The 17,849-nt window shown below is 45.9% G+C and overlaps 5 protein-coding genes across 8 annotated transcripts; 3 read left to right on the top strand and 2 right to left on the bottom strand.

Moving 5' to 3' along the window:
• The first annotated feature begins 465 nt into the window (after positions 1-465).
• On the top strand, positions 466-1,938 carry LOC112344733 (pentatricopeptide repeat-containing protein At2g35030, mitochondrial-like). Its single transcript, XM_024670059.1, has one exon. It carries the CDS (start codon positions 466-468, stop codon positions 1,936-1,938), a length of 1,473 nt encoding a protein of 490 aa, XP_024525827.1.
• On the bottom strand, positions 1,736-8,310 carry LOC9660491 (pentatricopeptide repeat-containing protein At5g27110). 4 transcript variants are annotated; one of them, XR_002991753.1, is made up of 4 exons: positions 7,743-7,845; positions 5,035-7,680; positions 4,895-4,981; positions 4,737-4,842 (listed from the first exon to the last, which is right to left on the bottom strand). XR_002991753.1 is itself a non-coding variant. In XM_024669608.1 (3 exons), exon 2 carries the CDS (start codon positions 4,808-4,810, stop codon positions 2,000-2,002), a length of 2,811 nt encoding a protein of 936 aa, XP_024525376.1. In that variant the 5' UTR covers positions 4,811-4,842; positions 4,895-4,976; the 3' UTR covers positions 1,736-1,904; positions 1,964-1,999. The 4 variants fall into 4 exon arrangements, 2 of the variants coding, with proteins under 2 accessions (XP_024525376.1, XP_024525375.1); XM_024669608.1 differs by lacking the exons at positions 5,035-7,680; positions 7,743-7,845 and adding an exon at positions 1,736-1,904 and having other exon boundaries at positions 1,964-4,842; positions 4,895-4,976; XR_002991752.1 differs by having other exon boundaries at positions 5,035-8,310.
• Positions 8,311-8,316: 6 nt separating this feature from the next.
• Positions 8,317-9,224, top strand: LOC9660490 (protein Dr1 homolog). The gene is made up of 5 exons (XM_002965239.2): positions 8,317-8,501; positions 8,578-8,667; positions 8,734-8,828; positions 8,877-8,945; positions 9,015-9,224. The coding sequence occupies exons 1-5, from the start codon at positions 8,450-8,452 to the stop codon at positions 9,150-9,152; spliced, it is 444 nt and encodes a 147-aa protein (XP_002965285.2). The 5' UTR covers positions 8,317-8,449; the 3' UTR covers positions 9,153-9,224.
• LOC112344732 (pentatricopeptide repeat-containing protein At4g02750-like) lies at positions 9,222-11,378 on the bottom strand. The gene has a single exon (XM_024670058.1). It carries the CDS (start codon positions 11,376-11,378, stop codon positions 9,222-9,224), a length of 2,157 nt encoding a protein of 718 aa, XP_024525826.1.
• A 136-nt stretch (positions 11,379-11,514) lies between these two features.
• On the top strand, positions 11,515-12,788 carry LOC9659098 (caffeic acid 3-O-methyltransferase). The gene is made up of 3 exons (XM_002965238.2): positions 11,515-12,211; positions 12,262-12,326; positions 12,381-12,788. Exons 1-3 carry the CDS (start codon positions 11,515-11,517, stop codon positions 12,690-12,692), a joined length of 1,074 nt encoding a protein of 357 aa, XP_002965284.2. The 3' UTR covers positions 12,693-12,788.
• Positions 12,789-17,849: the final 5,061 nt, after the last annotated feature.

Raw genomic sequence — 17,849 nt, 5'->3', positions numbered from 1 at the left:
CTTTAGCAAAATGTTCTATAATTTCCTGCACAGGCTTCCTCTAGTAATTCATATATTCATCTTGGGATTTAACGCATTTACATAATATGTTATCTTGAGTGGAATTCCAAGATTTCCCTCATTCTTTGCTAATATTACATACTAGCGTCCCAGAGCTGATTGCTCCTGGCACAGCCAGGCCATCAGCTCTGGGACAGCCAGACTGAGTGGAATTCCAGGATTTCTAGTGCCACCTGATGGCAACCATGGCAGTCCCACCCAAGGATCAAGCCTCCAAATCCCACCAATTCAATCACGTACAATATTGATCCCTCTTTTGAGCATCTCCTTGTGAAATGGGGAAAGAGCGTCTTCGAATCCAACATATTTGTAGCTAGAGAAGCATGCTTTTGGTCTACATTACTTAAACAATTTGTTGAGTTTGCAAAAAAAAGGTGGTTCATCAAAGCAAGAGATGGTAACAGAATGGCCTCACAATCCAAAGTAGAGTTAAAGAAAGAACTTGCATTGATCATTAAACAGTGTGGAATCTCAAAGCAGGACTCCTCTCTTCGCAAGTTAAATGCCCACATCTCGGATGACAATGGTAGGATTTTCAACACCTTTTTGGGAAACTTGCTTGTCCAGGCGTTTGGGAGGTGTGGGGACTTGAGCAGCGCACGCAGGGTGTTCGATAAAATTTGTTTCACGAATGTTTTCTCGTGGAATATTATGATTGCTGCATATGCCCAATCTGGGCATCTTGATGAAGCACAAGTGTTGTTCGAGAAGGCGGTTGCAAAGAATGCAACAACTTGGAACACTATGATAACAGCGTACTCGCAACAAGGTGATGTGAAAAAAGCAAAATCATTGTTTGATAGAATGTCTTGCAAGGACTCAATCTCTTGGAATTCTCTCTTGAGTACGTATGCCCGGAATGGGCATGGCGAGAGAGCTCTGGCTATCTTCAAGCTTATGGATTTGGAGGGTTTTCCTCCGACAGAGCTCACCTTCCTCGTCATTGTGGACGTTTGCGCAAACTACGTTGCAAAGAGAGATGGAAGAATCATCCACTCGTGCATCCAAAGCCATGGCTTACAAACCAAAGTGATGGTTGCAACAGCGCTACTCAACATGCATGCAAAGTTTGGAGACGTGGAAACTGCGAAGCATATGTTTGATACCATGCCAGAGAAGAATGAGATTTCCTGGAATGCAATGCTTGCAGCGTACTCTCAAAATGGTTACCTCCACGAAGCTCTCGATCTCTTCCAAAGGATTCAAAATCGAGATGTTGTTTCTTGGAACACTCTGATTGGGGCATACGCCAGCCACGGCTTGAAGAGAGAAGCTCTCACTGCGTTCATGGAAATGGAGAGTAAGTTTTCCATCGCTCCGAATGTTGTTACCTTCGTTAGCTTGCTGGGTGGCGTGAACTTTGATCTGGCGGAGGTAAAGTCGATCCACGCTAGAATTGTGAGCTCCGAGCTTCGATCCGAGATGAAAGTGGCTACAGCTCTTCTCGAGTCGTACGCTCGCTGTGGCAGTCTGGTGGATGCTAGGAAGATCTTCGACAGTATTCCTCGCAGCGACACGATTCTCTGGAATGTGATGCTCGCGTCTTATTCCTCCCTGGGTGATTCCAAGCAAGCCATTTACCTGTTTCGGATGATGAGCATTGAGGGCCTGATGCCAAACGATCTCACGTTCACAGTCATTCTCTCGGTGTGTAGCCACGCGGGACTCCTGCGGAACAGTCTCGAGTTTTTTAGCTTCATGATAAACGGATGTGAAATAAAAGCTTCCGAAGAACATTACCACTGCTTGAGCGATCTGTTTGGAAGAGTAGGATGGGTGAGTGAGGCTCGCGACTTGTTTAAGCAGCTCCCTGATAACGTTGCTTGGACATCTCTGGTCGCTGCCTGTAAAATCCATGGAAACATTACAAAAACATGAAGCTTTCAAATACGATGTAAGTTACCTGGATGTATGGGATTGCGGTGGAGCTTTGACGAAGCTAGCCAGCAACTAAGTTGGACAGTAGCACGTAAGAGCTCGAACACTCGAAGCCAAGTTCCAGCAGACTCCTTGCAGCCTCGACCCCTCTCTTCGTCTCTCCATGCAGCTTGCAAGCGCCCAGTAACGTTGTCCAAGTCACAGGCCTGGGAGTGAAAGGCATGGCCATAGCCAGAGCTTCCGCTTCTCGAGCCCACCCAGCTCTGCTCAAGACGTCCACCAAGCACTCGTAGTGATCGAGCATTGGCTCGATGCAGTAGTCACCAGTCATGGACCTGAAGTTCTCCATCGTTGAGTCGGGGCTCTCGCTGGTAGCCATCAAAACGCTGATGAAGGTAATCCCGTCTGGCATCACTCCTTCCTGGACCATTCTCCTGGAGAGTTCTAGAGTTTCATCGGCTTGAGAACGATGGGAGTACGCAGTGATAATGGACGTCCACGAGACGTAAGTCCTGAAAGTTCCCATCTCCTCGAACACGTCCCGAGCTATCTGGATCTTCCCACACTTTGCGTACATGTTCATAAGTCCTGTAGCTCCAAACACCCCCAGTTGGACTTTTCTCTCCTTGATCTGCTCGTGGATAGCTCTTCCTTCGGCTAAAACTCCAAGAGTGGCACAGGCTCCAAACACAGTCGAGTACAGAATGTCGTCCGACTCGACGTCTTTCATCGCGTAAAACAGATCGAGCGCTTCTCTAGACAGTCCTCGCTGCTCGTAAGCCGAGATCATGAGCGTCCAAGTCACCACCGATCTCGCTTCCATGCCGTCGAAAATCTCTCTGGCCTGCTGGAGCTCACCACACCTGGAATACATGCTCAGCAGTCCGTCCGCGACAGGCCTGAGCCTCACGTAACCATTGTCTGTCACGATCGAGTGGATGGTCCGTCCGTCTCTCAAGCTCGAGCACGAACTTAGCACCAGGCCAAACGTTACAGCCTCGGGCTTCCATCCCTCTAGCTGCATTCTCTCCATGGTCTCGAGAGCTTCGTCACCTCGGCCGTTCTTCACGAGAGCCGCAACCATCGAGAGCCAGGGGCCGGGACAAGGCCACGAGTTCTTCCCGAAAACACCTCCAGCAAGGTCCAGCCTTTGGCACTCGCTGTACATGTTGATAAGCGATACGTTAACCTCCACACTCGCCACCAGCTTCTTCTTCGTACTCAAGAGCCTGTGAATTTTCCTGCATTCGTCAACTTCCCCAAGTATGGAGCATGCGTAGAGGGCTGTGCTGAAAGTAACTTCACCCATTTCCACCTCCTGCTGCTCTGCCATCTGATAGAAAAGATCGACTGCCTTGCGAGCCTGTCCGTTCTTCGCGTAAGCACTGATCATGGCGTTCCACGAGATTTCGTCCCTTTCGTCTCGAGTGTCAAAGATGTCCTTGGCAGCTTCCAAGTTTCCACACCTCCCGTACATACTCATCAGCGCGTTTAGAACTCTCACGTCCGTTTTACACTCGTCAGCCTTGATGTCCAACTCAATCAACTTTCCCTCCTCCAAATCCGCCACACCCGAGCAAGCGCCAAGAGCACTGCAAAAGGTGGCAGCTTCGGGCCGAATACCTTTGTGAACCATTTTCTTGTAAAGCTCGAGAGCTTCCTTCCCAAGTCCTCTTTGTGAAAGTGCCGAGATCATCACGTTGTAGACCACCACGTTCTTTTCTTCCATTTTGTCAAACAGTCCCCTCGCGAAGTCTAGCATCCCGAGCCTGACATACAAGGTCACCAGCGCGGTTTGCAAGATCACTGTTTGCCGAATGCTCGCCTTGACAATCTCGGAGTGGATGGTCGTTCCCTTCGTGACGTCACTGAGATCTGAGCACGCATGGACAACCGTAGCATATGTAGAGCTCGATGGTTTTATCCCTGTGGACTTCATCTTCTCAAAAAGATGAAGAGCGTCTCGGCTTCTTCCCTGGTAGACATAGACCGCCATCATAGAGTTCCAAGTCACCTCGTTTTTCAGCTCCATTCCATCGAAAATCTGCCTCGCAGTCTCCAAATCTCCACACTTTCCAAACATGTTGACAGCAGCAGTATCGACAACCAAGTCTTTTAAATGCTTCCCACGCGCGTAGATTTTCCTGCCTTCTTCAAGCTCTCCCACGTTTGAGCACGCACCGAGAATGCTGGAGATCGTCACCCCGTTTGGTTCCAGCTCCATTCTCTTGTATAGTTTCAGTGCCTCTAAGTGATGCCCATTCTGGGCATACCCGACGATCATCGCGTTCCATACTCCCAGTTCTCGCTTGGAGCTCTTCTCAAAGATTTCTTTAGCCTTCTCCAAAGCCTTGCACTTGGAGTACATGCTCACCAGGGCCTTCTGAACGACTGGATTGTTTGCAAGCCCAGAGTTAACAGCCTGCTCGTGAAGTGCTTTGCCTCGTTCTAGATCCCCGAGCCCGCGGCACAGAGCAAGAACTCTCGCTAAAGTGGATCCGTCAACCTGTTGTTCCTGAGAGACCATCTGATCGAAAACATCGAACGCTTCTGTGGTGGTATCCCTTTGCTGTGCGTAAGCTCTGACCATGAAGTTCCAAGACGAAGCTTGCCTGCTGGGTAGCTGGTCGAAGGTGGCCTTTGCATCTTGAACGCTTCCACACCTTCCATACATCTGGACGAGCAGATCACCCAGTGCTTGATTCCCCCCATACCCAGTCGAAACAATATGCTGGTGGACTTGCCTGCCATGAGAGAGCGACCTGGCATTGCCGCACTCTCGAATCAGTGTGTTGTAAGCACCGAAAAGCTTTCCTGGCTCGTGCTGGTGTAGCTGCTCGACAGCTTCGTCCAGTGTCCTCCAGCATCCCATCTAAGTAAACGTCATATGATTGACCTTGCAACCTGTTCCACAGTGAAGTTAACGATTAAAACTATCAACTTGATACGAACTTACAAGTCCTGGTGATTCCAACACTCCCAGAACACACATCCGCCTTTGGCAGTGTTATAAAAACAAATGCTCCAGGCCGGAAGCGTCCGTCTGCAAATACAACAAAGCATCACCAAGAGAAGAGAAAACAAACAAAGACATACCTTGCTGCGGCTGTAAATGTTCCAGAGCAACACGTAGGAAGAACTGCTGCCCGGTTCCAGACCAGCAGCAACTTCGGCATAGCGTGACCCTCTATCGAGATCAGCTTGCACCTCGGAAGAGCCGAGCAAAGTAGTCCAGCCCATGGCTGGAGGCTCATACGGCATACTGTGGACGAGCTCTTCAGCACTCTCAACTCGTCCGGCTCGAGAAAGAAGATCGACCATGCAGAGATAATGCTCGGTGTCGTGGGCCACTCCAAACTCCATCTCCATAGACAGGAAGTGGCTCCTTCCTCTGTCGAGCAGGCCCGCATGGCTACACGCGAGTAGAACGCAGGCGAAAGTGACATAGTCCGGGTCGACACCGTCCTGTACCATCTCGCCGTGCAAGCTGAGAACTTCGTCCACGTCTCCATGGTGTGCATGCCCGACTATGATCGTGTTCCACGAGAACGAGTCCCTCCTTTGGAGATTGCTGAACATGGTGTTTGCGATGGCGAGGCAGCCGCACTTCGCGTACATGTTGAGCAGCGAGTTTTGAAGAAAGAGGCAGTTTTGGAGCGTCTCCGTTGCCTGTATCCTCGAATGTATAGCTTTTCCTTCTTGGAGAGCACCGATCCTCGAGCACGCTGCTAAGGCCCCGGCAAGTGTGATTTCACTCGGCTGAAATCCTTCTGAGACCATCCTTAGGTACAGATCTAGAGCTTCTCTATCGTAGCCGTGTTGGATGAATGCTCCCACCATTGCGGACCAAGTAACAGCATTCTTCCTTCGCATCTTCTCGAAGTAGCTCATGGCGGTCTCCAGTTCTCCACACTTCGCATACATGTTGACAATCGCAGTGTCGAGGAAGACGTCCGTCCTGATCTTGCTCTCCGTTATTCTTGAGTGTATCTCTACTCCTTTGGCTGATCCACCATAGCTAGTGCATGCTCCAAGAGCACCAGCATAAGTTATATCATCTGGCTGGACCCCCTCTTCTTTCATCAGCTCGTATAGTTCTAGAGCTTCCCTGCCGCGTCCACTCTGAGCATAAGCAGCTATCATGGAGTTCCAAGAAACCACGTTCTTTCTATACTTGAGCTTGTCGAAGATATCTCTTGCGGCCTCTAAATTTCCACACTTGGCGTACAAGCTCAAAAGCGCAGTCCTTCCTTCCTCAATTCCCATAGAGGTTGCCTGTTCCTCCACCGCTCTGCCTTTCTCAAGCGCCTGGAGGCTTGAGCACGCTCCAATAACACTGACGAAAGTTCTGGCATCCGGCTTTACACCCTCCAAACTCATCTGATGGAAAAGTAGAAGCGACTTGCTGGCCTGGCCGTGCTGAGCATACGATGAGATCATCGCGTTCCACGCAGTCACGGACTTCTTCTCCATCCTATCGAAGTTACTCCTCGAAGCCTCCAGCATGTCGAACCTTGCGTACATGGTGACTATTGCCGTCTCCAAAACCTCACTTGCCTTGCATCCGCTCGCCAGGATTCTCTTGTGAATAGCTCGAGCCTCTTCCACTGCTCCCAAGTTGACGCAGGCACTCAGCAAGTGGATGAAAGTTCTCTCGTCGGCTTGAACGCCTTCAGCCTCCATCAATCCGTATAAATCTAGTCCTTGCCGATTGAGAAGCTTGTCGTCAGCTTGGGAGTACGTTGCGATCATCACGTTCCAAGAAATCACAGTCTTCTCGTTCATCCCATCGAACATCTTCCGAGCTAAGTCGACTTGGCGGCACTTGGAGTACATGTTGAACACCGCAGTTTCCACCACCAAGTCTTTGCCCATCCCACACGCAGAAGCATGCTCGTGGATCCTGATGCCTTCGTGTAGATCTTCCAAGGCGCAGCAAGCACTGAGGATGGTGAGATAGCTGACTTTGTCGATCCGAACGCTCTCGGCCTTCATCCTTTCAAAAAGCCCAAGAGCCTCTCGAGCTCTCCCGTGCTGAACAAGCCCCGAGATCATTGCATTCCACGGCGAAGGATCCACCGACTGGATCCCGTCAAAAACTCTTCTGGCACTCTCCAGCACTCCACACTTGGAGTACATGTTGATGAGAGCAGCCGCCAGCGCTGGATCCGACTTAAACCGGCTCCTCGACACCCGAGCATGAACTTCCTTCCCAAGTTCTAGCAGCTCCATCGCCGAGCAAGCCCCGAGGATGCTCGCGTAAGTGATAGAGTCGGGCTCCACGTCCATCTTCCGGAAGAGCTCCAGCATCTCCTCACCGTGACCGTGCTGGGAATACGCCACCACCATCGAGTTCCAGGATATGAGATCCTTGTCCTCAATGCTATCAAACACCTTTCTCGCGGATCTCAAGTCCCCACTCCTCGTATAGGCCGAAACGAGCGAGTTCTTCACAACCACGTTGCTGTGGAAGTCGCTGGCGGCGATGGATGCTTGGATCGTATCGAGCTCTTCTCTGCCCGAGCAAGAGCTAGCGACACCAGAGAAGGTCACTCCATTCGGCCGGAATCCCTCGAGCAGCATTCGGTGGTAGAAATGAACGCACTCCAGGGAATGCCCTGAGTGGGCAAATGCTGTGATGATCGAGTTCCATGATACCACGTCCCTCTCCGGCATCTGATCAAAAACCCGGACTGCCAGATCCAAGGCGCCACACTTCGCAAACATGCTGATTGCTCCATTCTGCAATTTGATGTCGTGCTTGAGATGAATCGAAGAACACAATCGCTCGTAAACAGCCATACCTTCGCCGAGGCTCCTCAGCCCCGCGCACACGCGCAGCGCCAGCACGAACGTGACCTTGTCCGGCTCCGCCTCCATCCTCTTGTAGAGATCCAGCGCGCGGCATCCATCCCCGATGCGATCGTACTCCCCGATCAAGATATTCCACAGCACCGCCCGGTTCTTGACGGCGATCGCATCGAAGACGCGCCACGCGCCCTCCAGATCCCCGCATTTGACGTAGAGATGGACGAGCAGCCCTGCGATGTAGGAGCTCTCGCCGTGCCCCGCGATCACGACCTGTGCGTGGAGCCGCCTGGCAAGATCCAGGGACCCCGAATCACAGCAGCGGCGGATGAGATCGGCGTAGGAATCCGCGAATTTCACCGTGAGATGGCCCTGCTCGATCTGGTTGAGCACCGATTCCAGCGCCTCGCTGGAAAATATTCTCGCAGAGCTCGAGTGGATCCAGCGGCGGCGGAGGAAATCGATGCTGGCGGTGGCGACGAGCAAGCGCTTCCACGGCATTCGATCGCCGCGCCGCGATCATAGCCTCGAGAAAGTTTCCCCCCGTTAAAACTAAAAGGAAGAAAATTTAGGGTTCTTCGTTGTTTCTAGGGTTTGGCGCTCTCGAGAGGCTCAATCCACTCGATCGTGGATTGGTACGCTTGGTCATGAGATAATCTCCACCTCTGGGCTGAATTGAGGTGTTTTGCCTCTCTTGTTCTCCATGACCATGGATGCTGCTAGCAGATCAAAGGAGGATGTTTCACTGCCTAAAGGTAAAATTTCTCAACGAAGTGCTTCAAAATTTTTGCTTAGCCCTTTGGTTCTAAAAAATTTCCTTTTTTCTTCCAGCTACGATGACGAAGATCATCAAAGAAATGCTGCCACCGGAAGTTCGAGTGGCACGAGACGCTCAGGACTTACTTGTAGATTGCTGTGTTGGTAAGAAAAAATTTTCCTCTCGTTTTGCTTTCTTGCTGGTTTTGAGCTAAGTTTTTGCCTGTCCAGAGTTTATCAATCTTATCTCGTCCGAGTCGAACGAGATTTGCAACAAGGAAGAAAAAAGAACTATTGCTCCAGAGCATGTTCTAAAAGCTCTAGAGGTAACGCGATTTAACTTTCTTCGATTCTCTAACTTTTCTCCTGTACAGATTCTCGGATTTGGAGAATACATTGAAGAAGTTCATGCAGCGTATGAACAACACCGAAACGAAACTTTGGTACAAGCTTTTCTTTTCTCTTTTTCTTTTGTTCTTCTCTTCTCGCTTGACTCCTATTCTTTTCCACAGGATTCTCCAAAAGCTGGAGGCAAATGGGGTAAAGAAGCAGGCTCGGGGATGACGGAGGAGGAAGCCATCGCCGCGCAGCAACGTATGTTTGCGGAAGCAAGGGCACGAATGAACAGCGGAGGAACACAAAGCTCTTAGTCACTTTGAGAAAGCTCTCCCTGTACCATATACACACACAACCATGGAGGTAAAAACAAAAGCTTTTCGTTACACTCCTCTCGATCCTCCAACGCAAGAGTTTGACAACAAGACATAAGCTGCCGAGTCCCAGGGATCCATCTCTCGAGCACTCCGCGACCCTCTCCCGGCGTCACCGTGGAGCGAACAAGCACCGAGCAGTGTCGACTTCCTCCCCGGTAAGTTTCCTTTCGAGAATCTCTGCGATAACTCTTCTGCTTCCTTGAGCTGGCCGGAGCGTCCGAGTAGATCCACCAAGCACTCGTAGTGTTTGGAGCTTGGTGGAATCTCACACTCGGCCATCATGGTCACGAAGAACTCGATCGATTCGTCCACCAGTCCGGCTCTACTGCAAGCAGCGAGGATCGACACGAAAGTGGTCTCGTTTGGGAGAAAACCATCCACGATCATCCTCCGGAAGATCTCCACCGCTTGTTTCCCGTGCCCGTGGTGGGAGTGTGCGGCCACGATCGCGCTCCACAGCGTCACGTCCCGGTTGGGCACTCTCACGAACATTTCCATTGCGGTATGCAAATGCCCCTTTTGGGTATATGCTGCGATCATAGCCGTCCACGACATCAGGCTCTTGAACGGCAGAGATTTAAACACATTTTGCGCTTCGGTGATATGCCCGTGCTGGGCATATGCAGTTAGCATGGCCGTAGATGCCACGATGCTATCAAACTCAAGCTCATCGTATAAATCTTTGGCCTCTACAAGATACCCATTTTGGGCATAACCTACGATCATATCTATGCACAAAGCTATGTTCTCCCTTCGTATGCTATCATAGATTTTCTTAGCTTCTGTAATGTTTCCATAATGTGCGTAGCCTAATATCATGCACCTCCAAGACGTGAAATTCGCCCATGGCATCTTATCAAACAAAACTCTGGCATTTTCCAGATGCCCAGTTTGGGCATATGCAAAAATGGTGATATTCCATGTCATTGTGTCATGCCGCGGTAACCTATCAAATAGTGCCTTTACTTTTAATATTTTGCCACTCTCAGCGTATCCCATCAACATCACATTTGCCGATACGATATTTTTACCTGGCAATTTGTCAAAGATACTCTCCGCTGTTTCTATTTGCCTGGCCTGGGCATACCCTGCCAGCAAGGCAGTCCACGTAATCACGTCATGCACGTGCATTCTGTCAAACAGCCTCTGTGCCTCCGCCAGCTGTCCGCTCGCGGTGTAGCTTCCAACCATCGCATTCCACGTGGCGATGTCCCTCTCGGGCATCGCATCGAATAATCTCCTCGCCAAGTCAACACGTCCCTCGCGGGAATATCCCGTTATCATCGTCGTCCACGATACCGTATCTTGTACGGGCATCATACGGAACAAGGCGGACGCTCTCTCGAAATTCCCAGCTTCGATGCAAGCCTGTATCATTGTGTTCCACGAGAGGATGTTCCTCTGCGGCATTCTCTCGAACAAATCTCTAGCCTTGTCCAAATCTTCATGCTGAGCACACGCAGCCAACATCGCATTCCATGAAGAAAGACTCCTCTCGGGCATCTGATCGAACAGTTGCTCTGATTTTAAGAGATCGCCATTCTCCGCGTGAGCCACCAGCATTGCATTCCACGAGATCACGTCCCTATGAGGCATCGTGTCGAAAATCTCGGTGGCTTTTTCGATATGCCCAGCTTGGGCATATGCTCCAATCATAGTCGTACAGGCAACAGGGCCTTTGTATGGCATTGCCTTAAGCACAGATTCAGCCTCTTCCAAAAACCCGCCTCCAGCGTAAGCTGAAACCATAGTATTCCACGCAAAGTCGTCCTTCTCCGGCATTTCATTGAACAGCAGCTCGGCCTTTTCAAAATGCCCTGAAACGGCATATGCTGATAACACGACGGTCCAGGACACAGAATCTCTCTGCGGCATTTTTTCCAGCATGTTTTGAGCCTCTCGAAGCTTCCCGTTCTGGGCATATGCAATCAAGACGTTGTTCCACGAGAATAAGTTCGGATTTCTTATCATGTCGAAGACACGACGGGCTTGCTCAGTTTCTCCACATTTCCCATACATTTCCACCAGCAAGTTATTGAGATATCGGTTCCTACAGTGCCTCCCAGCACTTACCTGTGCGTGAATTTCTTTCCCTCTGGAAAGGTCTCGGGAAATGGTGCACGACTTGACAATATCCACAGAAGACCGAAAATCAACATCCATAAGGCTCTGCCAAGGAATCGTTTGTATATGCAAGTGGAACTTCTCTATTCAATAGGTGGGTGTTGCAAGATTAGAGCTTATTATCTAAACTATATGAATATTTAAGAACTTGAGAGACAGAGCTGCCTACATCGCGATGGGTTCTTTGGTCTTACAGGACGATGATCGTCTCAGAATCATGGAGTTCGGCACAATGTGTGGCATTCCATCCGCTCTAAACGCAGTGATCAAGCTGGGAATTCCAGATATCCTTTCAAGTTCCCAAGACGCCCCCCTTTCTTCTGCTGAAATCATCGCCCAAATCCCGGCCTGTGGATCATCCGGAAGTGGAGCCAACTTGGACAGGATACTCCGAGTCCTGTCCAGCATTGGAGTCTTTCAAGAGTCTCTCCACGATGGAGGAATCAGGAAGTATGGAGTCACTCCTCTTTGCAGGTACCTCGTCACAAATCCCAGCAATGGTGGATTGCCACTTTCTTCCTGGGTGATTGTCAACCAAGACGTGGTTTTCATGAAAACTTGGGAGTTTTTGTACCAATCTGTGACCACTGGAGCTGACCCCTTTACTGCTGCGCATGGAAAGCCGCTGTTTGATCTTACAGCCGATAACCCGCGGTTTCGGGGGATATTCGACTCTGCCATGTCCGATAACTCCAATGCTTACATGCGATTGATTGTAGAAGCTTACGATGGTTTCCAGGGGGTAAGAACTCTGGTTGATGTTGGCGGAGGTATTGGAAACAGCTTAAGAGTTATTCTTGGTCGCCACAAAGGAATCAAAGGGATTAATTTCGATTTGCCTCATGTTATATCTAAAGCTCCAGATTTCCCGGGTAAGCTCTGATTTTATTCATTACTCCTTTGTAACTTCTTTTGGATTCAGGAGTGGAGCATGTGAGTGGTGATATGTTTGATAAAGTTCCACAGGGTGATGTCATTTTTATGAAGGTGAGATTTATGATTCTTTTGGGATATGAAACATTCATTTTTTAACTTGCACAGTGGATTTTGCACGATTGGAAGGATGAAGCATGCATCACTTTACTAAAGAATTGCTATGAATCACTCCCGAGCAGAGGAAAGGTAGTGGTGGTGGACTCTATATTGCCATCCGGGACAAACCACAGCTTTGGCTCTAGATTTGCACTTAACATGGACTTGCTCATGCTAGCTTATACAGGAGGGAAGGAGAGAACTTTGGAAGAGTTTGAGGCATTAGCAAATGCTGCTGGTTTTGCAGAAGTCAAGGTGGTTATTACACTAGATTTCTTATCTGTATTAGAAATGCATCGATCATCTGGGCAACCTATTTAAATCCCTCAGTCTCATGTTTCTATCTGAGTGCTGCAAAACCATGTAAACAGAATATGAATAAAAGAATGAATTATATTCTTAAAAATTTAAGAGGAAGATTGGAAAAGTTCAGCAAATGAACAGTTTAAGAGATCATCAAAATAGTTTACTATAATCCCTCAATCTCATCCTTTTTGGTGGGCTAGACTATTTAGGCTACTTGTTTCCTAGCCATGCCTTGGCTCTGTGGTTGTTCCTTGGCATTTTTCAAGACTTCCTGCTTCTTGAGTCTTAGGACTACCTTGACAGCCCTGCTGGTACATGAGACACTCTTTTCTCCGTCGTTCCACTTCTACCTTCCTCAGGTTGTCCAGCTTCTTATGAATGTCGATTTCATCCTGTCCAAGGTTGGTTGTGTCCCTTCCTCTACACTGTGTGAAACAGCTGTGTGCTTGGTTGGAGCTGGGCAGATGTACACATAGTACACAACACAGTATTCAGTATACTAGTCTCATGTCTCTTCACTACTTTCATGGTACTAGAGCATTGGCTCCTTGATCTTGCGCATGGCACTTGCTGGCCAAGAGGCTAGTGACAAGGAGGAGGATGAGCCTTCAAGGCGTTTGATGCACTGAATGCTTGAGGCATTGCATTATATAAAAACAGTAGCAACTAGAGAATAAAGCCAGTAGATTGAGAGGTTTTAATAATCTACATCAAGAATTGGGCCATGATTCAAGAACATTGCATGGTAATTCTCTCAAGAATTTATAGCAATTAAGAAGGATGCTTATGGAGATTTGTAGCAGCAGAAGTGGGAGCCTGATAGCCAAGACCACATGGTAATGACAAGCTTGAAACCACAACAATGATGTGCAAACAAGCCAAAACCAAGAACATAGTTGATTGATGAGTTTTTGGTATGCTTTTATCATTAACTTTCCAATCAATCTCAAACTCACTAGATCAGGAGCAAGCCAGTTGAAACTACTATTCAGTGTTTTTTATTTCAACATGCTAACTTTCACGAGTGATATAACCACTTTGTAAGCGTAAAATATCCTGACCCGCTGCTGTCGATGGAGTGACGACCGGCGCTACTACCACTGCTGATGGGACTCTATTGTTTGAATTTGGGGGGTAGGATTAACCCTGACTAATGCTCAAGCATGCCGCCCTCGCTACACTGCTGCTGTCACTGCCATGTAGCCCAGGTCTGATCAATCTGCCTGTGCTCACTCACCCAGTCATGGATTTGTGGCGTTGATTTCTCAGACTCGTGAGGTGGGTGCTGTCAAGTCCCAGCTTCTCTCAGCAGGCACTATCGAGTCCCAGCTTCTCTTGACAGGCAATGTTGAGTCCCTCTCCATAGTGTTAGATCCATGGGTAAGAGCTAGGATCCTGGCTAAGTCACCTTTGATCCAGGGTATCAGGATCCAGGTCAATGTTTGATAGAGTGGAGTTTATCAATTGGGCCAAGGTTTGCTTCCAAGATCTGTGGAAAACACACACCTCATAAAAGAAGACATGGGCTTCCATCACAAAAATTGGTGACTTTGTCAATCTTGATGGAAGTGGCAGAGTTACTTGTGAAATGAGAGGAAACGAAAAAATAAAGAAGCAAAAAGTTAACTTTCTTGTTCAAACAATGATCATCTGAGTTTACGTGTCCATGCTCTTGCAGTCCATGGAGATGGTATAAGCCCCGAGAAGATATGTAAGTTTATGTCACAGGTATTTTTTTTTGTTTAAAGTTGCTTAAAGTTTTGGAAACGGGTCTTTCATGTTGAGAAGCAAGACAAGTAAGCTGTTTTGGATTATTCCGATTGTGAGCTGACTGTTACTTGCAGTTCAAAGAGGAGGAGATGATCCAACCACTTTCAATCTTTCCACAAGGTTTGCACAAGATGAGAGCCATAGGATACACTCCAGCTTGAGTGCTGCTTTCAAGCTCAGGGATGGTCTTTGGTAAAGGTGGATAAGATATATGATATTAGAATATAAAAGTTAAGGGTTAAAATTCCTTACAAAAAGAAGCAAGCTTTTGTTCTAAGGCATTGAGGAGTGATTGAGTTAGGAGCACCAAAGCCCTAAGTGAAGGGGAAGAGCACTATCAGAAGAGGAAGAGTGCTATTAGAAGAGCACTATGGGAAGTTAGAGATGGAAATGAAGCTGGAGCACCCAATCTAAGTGAAATGGAGGAGCAACAGCAATGGAGGTAAATTTAGGTTGACTTTCATGGAGCTTAAAACTTTCCATGAAGGTCCTCTTGTGGAACGAGAGCCAGAGCTCACTATTGAGAAGCCCATGTGCATTCTAGAGATAAATTGTAAATTGTGTGGGAAACAAATTCATATATAATTTAGGAGTTAGAGGAACAATAGAGCATTGTAGAAGAGTTAGAGTGCATCCACAAATTTGAAAAGGGTGAGTGGTAAGTTCCATGCATTTTATGGAGTTTATATATGATTCCAGCTAGAGCTAAAGGAGTTTGGAGTTGGAGGAGTTAGAGGAGTTGGAGGAACTGGAGGAGTTAGAGGAGTTGGAGGAGCAATAAGAGATTCAACTCCAACTTAAATATTTGAAAAGTTCAGTGGATGTTTTGGTTGATTTGTGTGTGTTATTTTATGATGTATGCTATACTTGAATTACAAAGTTGATATTTATATCTGATGTTTTAGGCTGAAAATTATTTAGAGATATGAAGTCATGTAGTGAAACAACGTCACAAGGGATTTGATGATTAATGAAGTACAAAAATATAAATAGTGAAAAGATGGCATAGATGGCTGATTGGAAAAGCATAAGGTATAATATAATGTTTTAAGCTCTTTATGTTTTAAAGTGATGGTGTGGAAAATCATTCTCGAAATTTTTTGGCCTAAATGCAAAGTAGAAACTTAGAAGTATTAAAGGTAACACATCCAACCTCTCAGCTATGCTTGAAGAAAGTGGTTGAACAATTATTTATAATAAATGACATTGTGATTAATGTGAGATGCTTGAAATGGTTTCAGGACGAATACAACATAATCATAAGAGAGTTGTAAGGATTTTATAATTCTTGTGCTAAGAAACAACATACTCTTTGACAATATAAGTTAACTGAGAGATCTTTAATATTTTTTTGTTTCTTTTCAAATTTAGATTGATATACAAAACTGGAGCACAAAAACAAAACATATCAATTTAGCTCTGAAAAAAATTAGAGATTTCTTAATTAACTTGGAAAATACTCACATGGCTAACATGCATTATTTTTTAGCAATGCAACGAAAAGTGTAAAATCCCTACAGCTCTTTTGTGTGTATCATATTCATCCTAAAACCACTTCAACCTTTACTAAAAGGTCAAGGTATGCAATTTGAATATACTATATAAGATGACACAGACCATAGAATATTCTTGGAATATTCTTGTAGTTAGTGTCAAAGAAGATGAATTAATTATCATAGGTCAAAGCCTATGTGATAAAGAATACAAGAAAATATGGGGGGAACATAGAGTGGCTAAGGCTAGGCTGGTACATGAGAACTCCCATTAAACAATATACTATTCCAAAAGTGACTTAGTAGTGCCCCTCCTTTTTATTTTTTACCCTCTTCTGTAAATTTGTGCCATGCTCTCCCACCTTTGCACATAGCTCCCACACCTCCCACCCACATTAGAAATACTAAATTAGTTATGAATCACTGCAATTATATCTTATAGCAATTGACTTCAAAAGTATCCAAATTTACTAAACTCCATCATCATCTTCCCTACTGCTGCCCTGGAATCACCATACAAAATCAACAATCATTGAATTGAAGCACTGGATAGAAGAAATCCCAACACGTTGCAATGTAGTCTCGGCATGCTGCAAATTTGGAGAGCTAGGTGCTGAATTTCCTACAAAATAAAGAGTAGGATCTTGAAAGGCTTTTGCATTTCTGCTCAAGTCTGTTTTTTTTTTTTTAATTTAGATGAGTTTCATATGATACACTAGTAGGAATATCAGTTCTGTTATTCATTATATATAATCACTTAACCACTTCCTTCAGGCATAGTTGGAGGTTATATGTGAGTCCACCATTTGAAAAATAAAGTAAAGAATCTAACATTTAGAAAACTTTACAAATGTTTCATCTATACCTTTAATATTTCTAAATTCTCTACATTTGAGCATCTAATACAAGTTAGTGAAAGGGTTAGAATTTTTTTTGGTTGGCTTAGGTAGTTTGTATAATGCAAATGAAAGGGATATTGATTTTTGAAGTTGAAACAATTGAGTTGGATAGAGTCTAAAGATGGTGTAGAAAAGTAGTTATTACACTTTTATAAAAAAGTGACCTTTATGCCTTTCTTTTATAATGCTATACTTAGTGGTAGATTGCACCTTACATTTTATTAGACTCTATAAAAGTAGTAAACTCTGATTTGATCTTGCTAGCATTGCACTTTGGCTGAGGATGGTAATGTCCAACTTAGTTGTTTGCAGTTGAGGTGTTAATACCTATATTATAACTTTGTTTATGAGGAGGTTGTGTACCTTATGAGTTTATTTCATAGTCTTCACTTTAGTTATGATTGATTGTTGATCATACATAGCTAACCTCTTTGGTTATATTTGGAGCTATTAGCTATATGTGTTGGTAAGCTTATTGCGGTTCGATTGGATTCAAGTGGTTATTTAGTTCATCCTTGTCCATGTTCTTATATCTAATACTAGAGTGTACCTTTCTATTAGATAAGTATATAATATAATGACGTGAGTTTAGTGTTTGGGTTTATGAAGGCAAATTGAAGAGTGATTGTTAGTTGCTTTACAACTAATAATTGTTTGTAGACTTTGTTGAAAACTGTTGATATTTGCTTTGCTTAATAATGATTTAATAGTGATAGATTTGCTTTACTGAATGGTGTTGCAGAGGATTGTGTCGTTAAACTTACATGGTTTTTTTATGATGGTATGTTGATTTTACTTCTATCAATATCATTTGGTTGCATTTAGTCTGTGGTGTTGGATTATATTGACTCTTGGATGTGGTGATTCATTCTTTAATGATGTATTATCTGTAGTTGAGTATTGGTCTCGGATATTGAATAAAGTATCTTTGACTTTGGTTAATTTTGTTATTAAAGAGTGTTGGGTGGTGATTAACTTGCTTTTTTCTAGTTTTGTTTTGATGTAATGCA

This window comes from Selaginella moellendorffii, unplaced genomic scaffold, assembly GCF_000143415.4.
Source record: "Selaginella moellendorffii unplaced genomic scaffold, v1.0 SELMOscaffold_5, whole genome shotgun sequence".
Classification (NCBI taxonomy): domain Eukaryota; kingdom Viridiplantae; phylum Streptophyta; class Lycopodiopsida; order Selaginellales; family Selaginellaceae; genus Selaginella; species Selaginella moellendorffii.
The sequence above is the reverse complement of the archived record's forward strand: the minus strand, read 5'-3'. Positions and strand labels throughout refer to the sequence as shown.